This window comes from Diuraphis noxia, unplaced genomic scaffold (assembly GCF_037042655.1).
Source record: "Diuraphis noxia isolate RWA-SAM2 unplaced genomic scaffold, SU_Dnox_SAM2 contig0002, whole genome shotgun sequence".
Taxonomy (NCBI): Eukaryota; Metazoa; Arthropoda; class Insecta; order Hemiptera; family Aphididae; genus Diuraphis; species Diuraphis noxia.
Window position 1 is genome coordinate 60,963,491 of NW_028301712.1, and position 15,495 is coordinate 60,978,985.

Below are 15,495 nucleotides of genomic sequence, written 5' to 3' on the forward strand. Positions count from 1 at the left end.
AACGTCTCAATTTATACATCACATACTATTTATGCGAGAACGTGTGTTAAATAAAATCGGTTTAATGCACTTTTGATACGAGAGATGGGTGTTAAGGGGAGGGGGCTGCCCCTTAAGAGAACAGCCAATAAATATGCCATTTCAAAGTTGTCCGCATCATTTGTAAGGCAGTTTATTAGATATAAGGACGTGTACTTTATGTGTAAATATTTTAATCTCAAATAATACCTAACCTTATTTTGTAATCGACATGTGTTAGAAAAGTGCCGGAGCCATTATTAATTCCCTAAAATCTAAAAATGTACCAGAAATTACCATTAGTGGAGTGGTAGAATATTCCAAAACATTACTTAAGACTATACTATTTAGAGATTCTTCGCGGACTTATAGTACGTATAGTAGTTATATCGTACGTCGTAAAAGACAAAACTTGGCATCTTCTTCACGATGACTTAACCTGCACATTCTTCGCACCTATATCATCAGACTGTCTTAGTGAAACACGGTACAACTTTCCTATACTTTTCCGATATGGCTCCTAGAGGTTTTTGGTTATTCCCTCAACTAAAATCGCAAATGGTCCAAATTTGAGTCCCTCGAATTCAACAGAAAACTCAACTATAGAGTTAATTTCTAAAAAAGCGCTCCAGAGATAGTTTCAACAATTCGGTATCACCTTGATTTATAAGATTATTATAAAAGAGTACATCTTGTATCTATAGCCTTTCCCTCCATTTTTTCTTTCGTAGAACCACCACTGACGGTCGTCACACTCCCTCGACCGAGGGATAAACGATATATGTATAATATGTACTCATGATGAAGACACATCGACATCACTATGTTTTAGTGGTATAATAAAAATCACAATTTTTATCGTGACTTTAATGTTTTGTTTGGATCACTGTTTAAACTGTCCACGTTTGTAAACACGTTTTGGTTTTAAACGTGAGTCTCGTAACGCTGTTTGCTTTTTAAACTTTGCTGGAAAGTCGTTCTGCGCCTCCTACTCACGTCTTGTTATTTTTTTTTTCGTTTTCGTCTCAGCTCTTTTTGATTTTTCTTTCTCGCATATAATTAATATCAATATAAACTAATCACGTTCTTAATTATCTCTAAGATTAAAACTCACGCCCTTTCGAAAGCAGTATAACTATAGTACCTACCTATTATAATGAAAGGGCGGTATCGGATTTTGGAAGGAGTCATTTATTTTAATTTTAAATAAACATAAAACATATTATTACATTCGGATAGCCTAATATCAAATTAAAGAAATCCGTGTGGTTAGCTTGTGAGATAGGTATTTTCTAGGAATGACCAAAGTTAATATAATACTTTAGTTACTCTGAAATTCACGATTGCTCTCTTCGAAACAAATACATTATGTACCGCCCCAAAATTGCTGCAGTGACAATTAAAATTAATTTTTAATTAACGTTGTTCATACCACTCCGCTCGTGCGCGTATCACAATTTTTTTCTCATTTATAATATCATTATTTTTATTTTATGTATAATATAGGGTCAGTCCGGAAATCACTTTTGCTTATCACTCTGGGACGGGTGGCTGTATAATTCGGCGTGTGTCCGCCACACGTTACTACGACACTGGTCACGCGTTTAATCGCGTCGGAGCTTTAAACTATAAACACTTCAAATACCTAATTCGATGCACTGACGATGCGCTTATCCATACGATTATATATACATAAATATTGGTGTGCGCTTGATTTCGAAACGATTTTGAACTGAGAAACACGATATTGTTGTTACTGCTATGTTATAGTTATATATGTTATATATATATATATATTCCGGATCCCACTCTGAAACAAAATATGTATCGCGGCTAGGAGTATAGTACCTACCTATAAATTTATACATAGCTAGTCGTATGTTTATGTGACTGGTAGCGTAGAAAGTTAAAACTTATTTTTGGCAATGTGAATATTTATTTAAATATTTTCTGTATTACACAGACATTCCATAAAAATTTAATTTATAGAAAGACTGATTTATCGCGAGCAATATTAATACTTCTGTTTGTATACATAATTATATATCTTTAAACATAACTTATTCACCCATTAGATTATTGTGTAAAAAAAATTAACGGTCATAATCTACAGTATGATTCATACATTTCTCACATGCAATGGAAATTCTATAAACCTCGTCAGGCGATTTAAAAAAAAAATTATACCAGTTTTCTATTTTGTCTGCATATTGTATATTATTTTGTATTATATATATATATGTATATATATCATATCAATCACGTGAGAACTCCGCAGCACCCCGTCACCTGCAAACCGTTTTGAACGCGGCTGTCGGACAATAACGATATCATATGTATATGTATATTATTATTGTTATTATTATTATTTCGTATATAGTGCGTTCGTACAAACCATAAAAAAAACGAAATCTCCATTTGGATTATACAAAAATAATAATAATGTAATAGTATAATATACCTATATAGTATAATATGATGATGTGCGTGTGTCCCCCTCCTAGCGTGAATCTCTTGTATACGTCAATCCAGCTTCAATGTACCTCTATAATATATGTACTCATGGTAACTTATATTGTCATGTATCCGACGCATAGGCATAGTATAATACTCATCATCGTCGTTTTCGTGTGCAGTACGCGTCAACAATGAAGCGCTCAGTGAATCGTGTTGTGAGTCAAATTATATATTATATTATTCCGACTGCGCTGGTGTATATATAGACCATACACGATTTCGTTTTGTCTAACAGCATAGTATATGCATATATATATAGTTATGTACTTAAGAAAAAAACTTCTACTATAATACAATTCTATACATCGTTGTTCTTTTATTTCTCGCGTACATCGCATAAGTTTTACATCATGTGCAGCGCGATTATATATTATGGTGGAGAAATATTGCATTTACGTGCTTTTCCGTCTGCAACCTCCACCCCAACACCTCCGGAGTTCGGATTTTTTACGAATTTGTTTGCTTCGCAAGTCGTCGACGTCTGCACACACGCGCGTGTCACGCGTCTGTTTTCATTCGTTTTTTTATTATTATATTATCATCACAACAATTAAACGTCTTTCGACGAGCGTGCGCGTGAGTTTAAGACACGACAGCGTGTTTTCAAGTAGAAAAAAAAAATCGTACTCGAGCGGTGAAATTAACGGCGTGTATATTATTATGCTAATGCGTGTCTTCGCTCCCGTTGACAATTACAATTATTCACTACATAATAAAAACGTTCTATAAAATATTAATGTAATCTCGATCCAAAGTGAAATACAACAATATAATATAAACATTAAACACAAACACCATATTATTATTATTATACACACATATATATATATACGCCGTTAAACAGTCTAGTATTTACGTTTTCGTGAAATATTCAACATTTAAGTAGTTGTTTACCTTAATTGTTTACTCGAGTCTTGCGGATAAAAAAAATCACTAATTGTTTAATTTTGTTGAACGTTGTATGCTTTTCATCATTATGCATGTGCGCGAGTGTACATAACAAATATTTAAACGCGTTATTTCGGTGTATAACATAGATATTTATATAATGTTATATTATTCGCATTTAGCTTATCGACTGAGGTTAGGGTACACATAATAACGACTCATCTGCGTGTATTTTTTTTTCTGAGGGAGGAGACTCTTTAAGAATTAAAAAAAATATATACAATATATACGAGTATATAAATACCTATTTACATATACGCGATATGAAGAGGGTGATACTATTATGTGATGATCACTGCAAAAATCAAACATCAGAATATATTGTTATAATATTATAATATGTAGGCACCTACATGAAATCAAAATGTGGTAGACAACATTATCGCAACGTCGACTGCGCTGCTTCAAGATTTATGGGTCGCACGGGACGTTTACGGGTACTTGACAGATGGTCACGTGGACACAATTTTTTTCCAAACTACAGTATAATATATAGGTATATAAAATGAGTCGTCGCCGAGTGCGCGTTTTGGTTTGACGGTACGAGACATGAAAAAAAAACCCGAAACGGCTGTGCGTTTACACACACACAAACTTATATATTACCTACCTAGCCGTACTTCAGTTGATAATGTCGGATAAAACGTCGTTTTTATTACGATATTATTTTCCGAAAGAATCGGCCGTGTTGCCCGTGTTTCACGGTTACATATCGCGAGTATAATATAATAATATTGTGTGCGCGCTGCTAAATAATGTAATATTATAACGTAGGATTATCGTCTTGACCGATCTGCGGACATTTTTTTCTTTCGAAAAACGCGATTTATTGTCCGGTCGGCATGTGTACACAATTGAGACACGAAACCGACGTGCTCTAAATCACAAGTTCGTGATCTCTGGTCGCCGGCCACCACGTCCTGCAATGGCAACTAGTGCATCCTGACGTACTTATATATTATTTTATATACCCGCGTTTATTTCGCTATCACGATTTCGACGCCGCACAAAATAGTTATGTGTAAAATAAATTATTGTGTTTGTGTGTGTGTGTATGTGTATGTGTATTTGGTGATGCTGGTCGCGTGATATCGTTGTGCAGCGCGTGTATATATTATAACTTATGTACCGTGATTATCAAAACGAATGAAAAAAGTTTAAATATATTATAGGTATACAATATTGTAACGCCTATATCCGATTTCATATAATATATAAATTATTGCAAACAATGTCCTTATAATACGAACTCGTATTGATGGTATTGATTCGCCTACTGTATGGTATGAAATATAATATATGTATATTTATTTTTGCAGTGAACGGAGGATGGTCGCCGTGGTCGCAGTGGTCCGAATGCAGTTCCCGGTGCGGCAAAGGGCAACAGAAAAGGACCAGAGTGTGCAACAACCCGGTGCCGCTCAACGGGGGCAAACCCTGCCCCGGGTCAGCGGTGCATAAGGCCGAGTGCACTTCCATCTGTCCGGGTAAGTCGAGTAAACAAAAATGTTATCGTACAGATATAGTTCGATTACTGCCTCGGTATTTCGACGAAGACGGCGGCGGCGGCGGTGGAGGTTGGTGTCTGTGTATATAATATACATTTAATATGTGGGATGTCGAAAGTTCATTAATCGAGAAGTTAAATAGACTATTAACTTATTCCATATATATATATATACTGGGCCGACGCCGTTGCTGTGTACGCCATAATAATATAATACATTATTATTGTTGTGTGTAGCGAGTAAGGGCAGACCGATATTTGTTTCAAGCGCCTGTCCGTAAATATATTTATATATATATATATATTTTATTAGTTAACAATGCACCGCCGCCGCTCAGTTGCCGACAACTAGTTATCCACTAACGAGTTTTCTATGGAGCTCGATGGCTAGGTCTTTATTGCGAGCCTATAGTATGGAATATAGATACGTTGAGTGGCTTGACCGATTATAATTACACTAACTATAATATATTATATAGGTATACACACAATTACCTAACGATGATCTTTTAATTGCTCTTCGACAAAATTAATGATATCGTCTATTTCTTTTAAACATTTTTTTTTATATATGCATTATCCGTTACAATCAGTGCATCTATATTATATATTGATTATTATACTTATTTTATCCACTCTTGACTCACCGTGCACGTTACCGGTGTATTATATTATAATATAATATATGCATATATACATAGGTTTGTAATGTGCGGCGTTCGTGTGTTTTGTATGTCGGGCTAACAATATTATTGATGCTTTATCCTATTTAGTTGCTATATATAGTAAATTATTTTATTCTTTATATCTTCTCCGAGAGATATTTATCTCGCACGTACGATTCGTACGACTTAACGTCGAAAGTCTTCTCGCGCGCTCGCGTTAGGCTTCATTAAGTACACCTTTTAAAAGTCTCACGAAATCGTGTCGAAAGAAAACTGGTTTCATTAATCTGGTATTCCCACGCGCTTCGTTTTCAAATATCTCGAATGATTAAAAAATGTTATGGTAACTGAAATTTTAATTAAAATTTAATTTAACTTTAATATTACATATTATATTATAGTAGCGGTATATGTATACTATCTAATACCTACATTCGAGGTAAATTAAACTATCATATTATGTACATGCAGAATAGACACGTAACTAGTGTATACAACTCATATTCATATAATATAATATTAGAGGACATTAACCGAGTAAAGTTGCATGTCAACGTTTTTTATTTTTATTTTTTTTACAAAGCCAAAAAACGTCCTGCAAAAGCAAATAATTATAACTGAACAACAATATATAATAATATCTCCGAGACTTGGGGTAGAAAAACCATTTGAGGGTAGGTTATAAGTATATATACGAAGCACATAAAAATTTATTTATTATTTACACGGTTTATATCGTGCGAGTTCGTTCGCCGACAAACTCATAAGAAATGCAGACTGCACTTTGCCGACCGAATGAAAAACAAGAAACAGAATATATATATATATATATATACCTTATAAGTATATGTACCCACAATTGGTCATAAAAATTGTATGTTTGAAAAAAGGAAAATCGGTTTTGAGAAGAAAATGCGAACGGATGATGGTGATGCAAAACATATTACATGTTGGATGTATTTCACTTATTTACACAATGCGGGTATGAAGATATAGTATCTGATTTGAATTTTTTTCTTTACAACTCTCAGACGAATTAAGAATCATAATATTATTGTATATTATGGTAGGTATGTCAATATATGTGCAGTATTATTTTTATGAGATTACAGTTATATAACAGCCTTAAGTGGTTCTCTAACCCGACTCACAAGTCACAAGGGATGAGTTAATATATTATTATATGTACCTATACTGGTATTATTGCTACCTATGATATAAGTACGTATGGTTATCATTCGGTTATAATTAAGATAAGTAAATCTTATAATGTTTGTTGTAATTTTCAAATTAATAATACTCAGGGGAGACTGCCTATTTGCGTTGCAATTGATACCTATTGTAAAACGTGCAGTAGGCATTTTTAACAGAAAATGTTTGAATTTATAATTGAGAGTAAATATATGTATCAAGTCATGTATATATTAAAAATATATCAAAATTATATACAGACGCGTTTTGTTAGAGGTAAAAAAAAAATGATCGACGTGCACGTCTTAATTTATTTAGCATCTCGCCGCTCTATGCCGCTAAAACCCTTTCGAGTGTTTCTGCGTTTTACATAATATTAAGCATGCGACTTTTCTTGCTCGTTTAAACGTTCTGGAGAAAAAAAAATGAAAAGAAAAACACCAGCTAGGGGACGAAGGAAACACTGGTTTCTCTCGGGCAACAATAAGGGCTAATGGTTCCCCGACAAGGGATAGAATCACAAAACAGCATCTGTGCCGCCCGTGCACTTAGTTTAATTTCTGTAATTTGTATTCTAAATCCGTGTCGCGCGTTGTTCACGTGAACAATAATTAGTACACCGTGCAGTATTATAATGCCGCTGCCGCACAGCGTTTGGTCGGATCTCGCAAAAACCTGGTCACGAGCGTCCACTTTTGCCGGATCACGGTCCAAAAACGAAAAAAATCCCAACCCGAAACGGTAGTTAACCCTATTTTGCCGTTTAGCTCGGGATTATATATTATATTTATATTATATCCAATACCTGCGTAAAACGACGCTTTTTTGGTAAATATATTTTCAGTCACTGTATATATATATAGGCAATCATTATAAATATAGAATTATTTTAAAATGTGCACATATTCATTCTTAGTTATTTACAACTATTCGTGCATACTGCAAAGACATATCGTATTTAGTCTTACTGGGTATAATATTAAAACATGAAATCGATCCAATGACGCTCGTTTTCTATTAAATATACCTATATATAGGTACTGTTTTTAAATAAATATTTACACAAAACAAACTTTTATAAGACACTTTTTTAGTACCATTTTATAGGTCTCATGACAAAATCTAATCTAGTTCGTATAATATAATTAAATTAAACAATTTAAAAAAAAACATAATAACGAAATATATTTTATTAAACAGCATTTAATACAAATTATAATTTAAAGTTAGAAAAAATCTTACAGGAAATTTAAAAATCATGACCGTAAAATTATAATTACTTGATAATATTTCATTTTCTGTAGTAGAATATTATTATATTAATTTTAATTCTTCGAAATACACAAACTTTAACGATCAAGTATTTGCATAATTATTTTGAGAAAATTGCAAGAATGAGAAGATGTTACTGAAAATGCTAAGGGTAGTTATATGATATATACAAAGAATAAAGAAAATTGGTTCGTTTTACGTATTTAAATACTATTTTCCTAGCTGTTCAGACTATTAGGTGCATGTTTTTTGGTTTTTACTAACATTGATTATGTTTTGTTTTTCTATTATGCAAAAATATAATTTTATTTTCATCATCTTTAACGAATTTCAAAATAATCGCGGATATTTGAGTAACTTTTTTATCTGTTATATAGAATTAGTTCTATGTTATAATATTTTCCAATCTAATTAATTTTTATCGTTTTTTTTTTCGTCATAATTAGAAGAAAAAAATATTTTTAGTTCTCAAAATTATCTGTTTTCAGTCAATTTGTACGCTCAACGACTTATCGTTAATTTCCATCGTATATAGTAGTCACCATTCGATTTTTATGCATAAAACTTACTACTTTTATCACTTATATGAGATGATAATATGCTACATTATATTATATTATGCTAAATGATGGTATATAATATTTTATGTGTGCTGTTTGGTACTTAGGTACCTATATGCACATTTCAACAATGTTGCAGGCCACAATAATATATGCGCATTTAAACATTTTATATTAGGTATATGCGCATCATTACCATAATCTCATTGTATAACATGTATATAGGACAATATACATAACATATGAATAGGGCAGAGAGCACACGTGTCGTGTATTGTGAACAATTCAGACTATGACATATAAACAAATAAATATTTTTTCGTTATTATTAGTTCCTATAGGTACTGTTATCATTTCCGTTGCACCTCAATATTTTTTTTTGCACATCATAATAATTACCGTTCTCTTTTTAGAGTTCACCCCGCCGCCCATGATGGACGTCTTTTTTGTGTTATGCAATCGATTTTCAACCCTTCTGCACACTGCACCACCCTCATTTCCGATCTTTTGTGTCAGCGTGCAGCCGATATCATATGCAACGCGTAGTGCACCGAATTTACCGCACTCGGCTGCGCGCGTCAATGTCCCTTCATGCAAACAAATGAAAGGCGACCATCTGCCGTTAATTGTTGCTAATGGAAAAGTCACGTTGCTGCAGAGTATTTATAGCTAGGTATACCAGATATTTCACATAACGTAAACCTAACGATTTTCAGTTTTAGTTTAACGATTGTTTTATTTTGACCAAAGTAACGCCGTACGCGGTGCGGCGTACTTACATAATATATATTTATACATGGTGAGTTTTTTAAATACACTCAACCCCGTTTTTCCCATTAATAGTATTACGTTTATTCAAATTCTGATTTTTATGATTTTTAACTATATACTTAAACACTATATATTTTCCATATTTATTACACCTACTATATACTTAAACAGTATTCTGCAGTGGCGATACTAACTTATTCTATTTTTCAAATGAAATTTCCCCCTCCCCCTCGTTTTTACAGTACATTTTTTAATACATGGTTTTCTTGAAAATGTTTAAACTAAGAATAATAATCCTAAAAATGGTTTTACAAGAAATTTTATTTTCCAACTAGTAGTTAAACTATTATTTGTTACTTGTTGACCATTTTTTTAAATAATTATTACTTTGTAGAACAATAGTAATTGTTAAAATTTTCAAATCTCCTAAAGCAATATAAAGGTATAATATATTTAGCCCATTACCCATAGCCATATTATCCTTAATAGGTACATTATAATCATATATGACTCAAAAAACTACTTGTCTGAATTTTGATCTAAATCCATTAAAAGTCTCAACAAATATCTGCAGATATTTATGCTGAATAATTAAAATTGAAACAAGGGGGAGAGGTTTATTTTAAAAACAGAAGTTTCTATTGTCACAGAATCATTTTTATAAAGTGGTACAAAAAATCTCAAGCAATCAAAAATATGGTCTTCAGATATGTTTAAAATTTCAAAAATCAGAATTTGATGCACGCATAATTTAAAAATAAAAATTGCTTAAAAAACACGTTGTTTTACATTCGAGTATACAAAATGTTGTTATAAAACGATATTTTAGATTACTGCTAATATGCCGTAATATATATCTTAAACGACGCAAATATTTTATCAAAATAATACGATTTATTTTGACACCGAGCAGCTTGTACTACAGTTATATTCGAAAGCTTAAGAAATGAACCCGCTCGGCTATATAGTCGAAAGCCGGAGATTAACCACGGGGAGGCGGGCGACAGGACGAGAAGTTTGCGTGCTATTCCAAGTGCATCTTTGACTATAATAGTAATTAACAGGTCGGAGGAACTGCGGGTGGGCCGCCGAAAAATAACACGTATGTTGCAGGTTGAATACGCCCAAATATATAATGGAATCGATCGTAGCAATTTCATTCCAGCTGTATTTTATTTCTAATTTATTTTATTTTTTATTATTATTCACAACTACTTCTCATGACGAAATACAGGAAACGATTTCTATCTAAACGAGCGTAACACACAAACACGAATTGATTTATATGACGTTTTATATCCACTACTATTAGGTATTATTATTAGGAATCTATATTTAATATTATTTATAATCATTTCCATATTTACTTCGCAGTTCGCAATAATGAAACAGTGGACTCATCTGCAGATTTTTCTATTAATATTTTTTATAGGTGTATTTGATTGTTTCTAAACGTGCTATGCAGTATAGGTACATGTGATTAATATAATATGATGGTTCCTAATTAATAAAGTGTTCGGGTTCGTCGATGTTTTTTGGCGTTTTGTTATAAATATCCGCTTAAATATATTGGGCACAAAGAAAATCGCATGCGCGAGCTTATAAACGATCCAGATCTCCATTATTCATGACCCGAATTCAAACATCAAAAAAACTTAAGCCCAGCGGTCTGCTGCAATATTCACGACAAAATCTCAAAATTCAATTCGAATGTGTGTGCATTAATTTAGTTTTTGTACCCTGTGCGTCGTAAATAGTATATGTGGGTACCTAAACAGAATTCATTCGTGAAAATCCGTACTCAAATCTCAAGTATATATAGACCGTTTAAGAGGTAAAAAAAAAGGTTTTGTTTTTGTAGATGCTTTTTCGACCAAAATAAATCGTCAGTGCTTCGGACGTGTCGCGTATTAATACATCGTTGTTTATTGCGTGAAAAGTTGCAAAAATTAATGTCTGTTTTCGATTAACTGCATCACGACGGCTTACGAGTATCCAGATCTATCGTGTGCAATTACAAAGGATACGTGTCATAATATGTTATATATACATATTATCATTATATAATGTTCATATTATATTTCTTGGACAAAAAAATTACTGTGAATGTTGGACAGTCATAAATCTTAGCCTCGTATAGGTATTATATCTTTTAGTTGCAGATATTTCCACGCCCTCACACACTGGCTGGCCACGACTTGCGTAATTAAATTTTATGTCACAGATTCGTGTGCATAAAAGAACGTGTCGCTTTGTCATCGCGGGCCGCATCATACTCATTATTTAGACTGAATTTTTTGAATAAAATAATAATAATCTTATATGTATATTTGAGATTAAATATCGTGACTGTTTCCGAGGCTGAAAATAGTATACGCTTCAGTCGTCCCCCAAACGAGATTGAATTATTTTATAAAACCGATTATTTCGTATTTAATACAAACCCATCCGAACGTCTGTTATTATATTTTTAAGAATATTAAGATGATACAACGCCATTACGGTTCGTTATATTTTACAAAAATGTCACTTGCACATCAAAGTCAACCCGTGGTGCTTGCACCCTCTGCATATATGTGCGTACACGTGTCACTGGTCGTAAATATTAAACGCTCTGGAATATGCGATCCCTCTCAAAATTCAATTTCACACGCGGCCCAGGGTCACTGGCCCCGTTGTAAAGTCGCAGTTCATACATGTTTTAAATAAAATTATAATGTTCATATTAAAAATTTGCATATAATATTTTTAATGAACGACAGTTCGTATAGTTTCAGAGCGTTATATTTTATAAAATAATTTTACAAAGTATAAATTCAAGTTAATTAATTCTTATGTTTCCGTGTTTAACCACTTTTCAAATCTCATTAAAATTAATTTATCTACCTTATGTGTTATTACCACATACTTCTCAATACGTCATACTATACATTGTCACTGTAATATAGTATGTACAAAATAATTATTATTCATTATCAATAAAATTATCATTAAATAAACTTTAATATTATGTTATAATTGATTAAAATTACTTTTATGATAAATTAATATGTACCGATACATATACTATATAAAAGCTACTTTATTTATATGTTCAGTATTTAATTCATTATGGACTAAGGATTCCAAAAATGTACGACTGATTATCAGTAAAATACAACAATAATATATTTAATGTGACTTAAAAGTACTAAATTCTAAGGTATTGAAATATATGCTTGAATAAAATATTTATTATTAATATTTAATAACAATAATTATTATTATGGGATCAAGTTTTATTTAAAAACTAATCAATCGAAAAAATGTAATAATATTTACTCTCAGGCATGGTGGCGTTCTAAGAAAATGTTATTTCATGATAATATTATTTTAATTATTGTTATACATTAATTGTCGTTATTACTTTCAATTTAACGACATACTAGACCCACTCGCGGCGATATTTCTCAATTGATCGCGTTAAACCTATATATAAGTATAAATGAAACAATTTAAAAACAAATGTTAATAAAGTAATTTAAAAGTTACCTTATAATCTCGATATACATTTTATGTATATATAGATAGAACCGCATGCAACAGTTTTAGGCTTAATTAGAGGGTTTAGACGATGTTTTATGATATTATACAAGATAATAGATCTTATACTGTGTAGTATACTTTATATAAATATACATATATATATATATATATATATATATATATATATATATATATAATACTATATAAATTATCAGCATGCTGCTATAACATAATTAAAAACTTTTATGTTTCGCGTCTATTGCTACTGCTAAGCCAGCTGAATAAGTTCTATGATTGACAATACAATCGGGAAGACACGACTTTTTAAAAGTTTGTTAATGTCTACCTTCTATAAATTGTATTACATGATAGCTACGAAACTGTTGGATTCTCGATCTTTAGTCAGCTCTCTGTGTCAAAAAGTTTGAAGTTCGAGTACTATACATAGTGCTCGTACCGAATTATATGTATAATATTATTGTATACTTGCGTATGATGGAAATGGCATAATATATTATACGTCCTTAAATCCTAACAACAACCCCAGTATAGTCATTTTAACATTCCCAGCCCTTGTATCCTCTTCGTAGTATTGTTAACGCGCATAAAATCAGATTTTTAATAACACATAATACGACCAAAGTTGGGACCATATATGATATTATTGTTAGGTATGAAACTCGTGGAACGACGAAAATGCGAAACGATGCGTGGATACCTATAGGTACATCATCTTTGTCGATTCCGCAGTTATCTCTAAAATATTATTACCTACATTGTAGTTATTTCTGCAGTACAGGGCAATATTTTATTATATTAATATATGCACTTACGTTATATTAAGCACACAATGACGCGGGACGGGGTGGCGGTGGTGTTTATTATATTCCAATCAGCACGCGGGTAATCCTATCTGTGTAATTACACCCGGCGATCCGGATTAACTATTTGATGAGGTTATATTATTATTATATTTATACACAAAATACCCTCGAGTGTATAATATGGCGGCGCGCTGCAACAAAACCAGAGTAGAGACGTTAATGAATGCGTTGACGAGGGTTAAAAATATTTCGTGGGCTTTTAAACCGAGGAGATGGTTTTGCGGTTCGGACTATGTAGTATGTTTTATATTATTATTATTATTATTATCATTATAATTATCGTTATATTAACCTGCTTTATCAACGTGTGTGTGTGAATTAATACGCAGCCTGAAATTGGATTAAAATGCATTCTTGTCTGCTGCAGCAAGGGAAATGACCGTGGTTGGAGTGTGGATGGTGATACAATTTTTAAACGCTTCCGATTATATTTTGCCAACGATCGGTGGCTAAAGTTGACAGATCTATATAGAAAATAACGTTTCAACGTTTTAATATTTTTTTTCATCGTTTGTTTAATATTTGTAGTTTTGTTCGAATCTGAAAGGAGGAATACTTTCATTAATGAAAGTGTTTAAAGTGGTATTTCATAGAATTTTAAAGTTAATCAATATAATTATGATAATTATTAAACTTGTCGTGTTTCCTGAAAGTTTTAAAATGTGAGTTGTGGTGAGGTGGAGGTGAATGAGAAGGGGGAGATTCATTTATCGCATTGAAATTAGCGACAAAGCTAATATTATACGACAATATAATATCATCATAATAACAATACGTGCAACGACGGGTGGAGGCAGTTTTGGTATTGATTACAATACTCGATGTTGAAGTAAATCGCTCGTCAGACACGATGACTATCCTGCTCGCACGTCCTGGTGTCCTGCGCCAATAGTTTGAACGGCGGAGAAAGGACTCGTGGTTAAGCATAATACGCTTTCGGCGTAATTGATAACATCGAGTGTACCGAAGCGATAAACGAGGCGGTCGTGTGCGCGATCGTATTCAGCTGCGTTTATTATTATATTTGTTTGCACCCCTCGCGGCGCCACGACCGTCCCGCGAGCCGGCAAATTATCATCTTGTGTGTCGTCGAAACGGAAGACTTCACATTAAGTCATCCCATCGCTCGTGAATTTAGGAATTTAAATACGTACGAGATCCGCTTATGTGTATATAATATGTTAATCAATTCAAAATGTAAATCTAATCATTCTCGTTGTTTGTTTGATTTCAGATGGCGAATACAGTGACACCGTGGCCGAAGAAGGTAAATACTATGTGCAATTTAATTTTACAAGTGATATTGTATTTGAACCCTTGTACCACGGTTGTTTACAACTACCAACGTTGGTTTTGGTTAATTTTTTCCTTTGTAAAATGCATGGCGGCTTCGTATAATATCGTTATAAAATATTATCTTCGTATAAATATATATAATTACGTGCAACGGCGTACCTACCTGCAGAGCTTCATACCGAACGGGTAATCGATCAAGTCTAAATTGAATAGGCGTCTCCCGTTATTTTTTTTTCGTCTAAATAGATATAAATTATTGAACCTGTAAATCGTTGTTGAGCAGTTTCGTTTATTTATTTTTTTTTTCGACCGTCTTCATTTTAATATGATTAACTATATAG

At 32.6% G+C, this 15,495-nt stretch overlaps 1 protein-coding gene across 4 annotated transcripts in view; it reads left to right on the forward strand.

The window, feature by feature from the left end:
- The window catches only part of unc-5 (netrin receptor unc-5), a 127,832-nt gene that overhangs the window by 91,141 nt on the left and 21,196 nt on the right, over positions 1–15,495 (forward strand). For all 4 annotated transcript variants that reach the window (XM_089219146.1, XM_015511574.2, XM_089219145.1 and 1 more), the window contains 2 exons: positions 4,803–4,970; positions 15,093–15,125. In XM_089219146.1, coding sequence (XP_089075272.1) covers positions 4,803–4,970; positions 15,093–15,125 — 201 coding nt within the window. The remainder of the gene's footprint in view (positions 1–4,802; positions 4,971–15,092; positions 15,126–15,495) is intronic.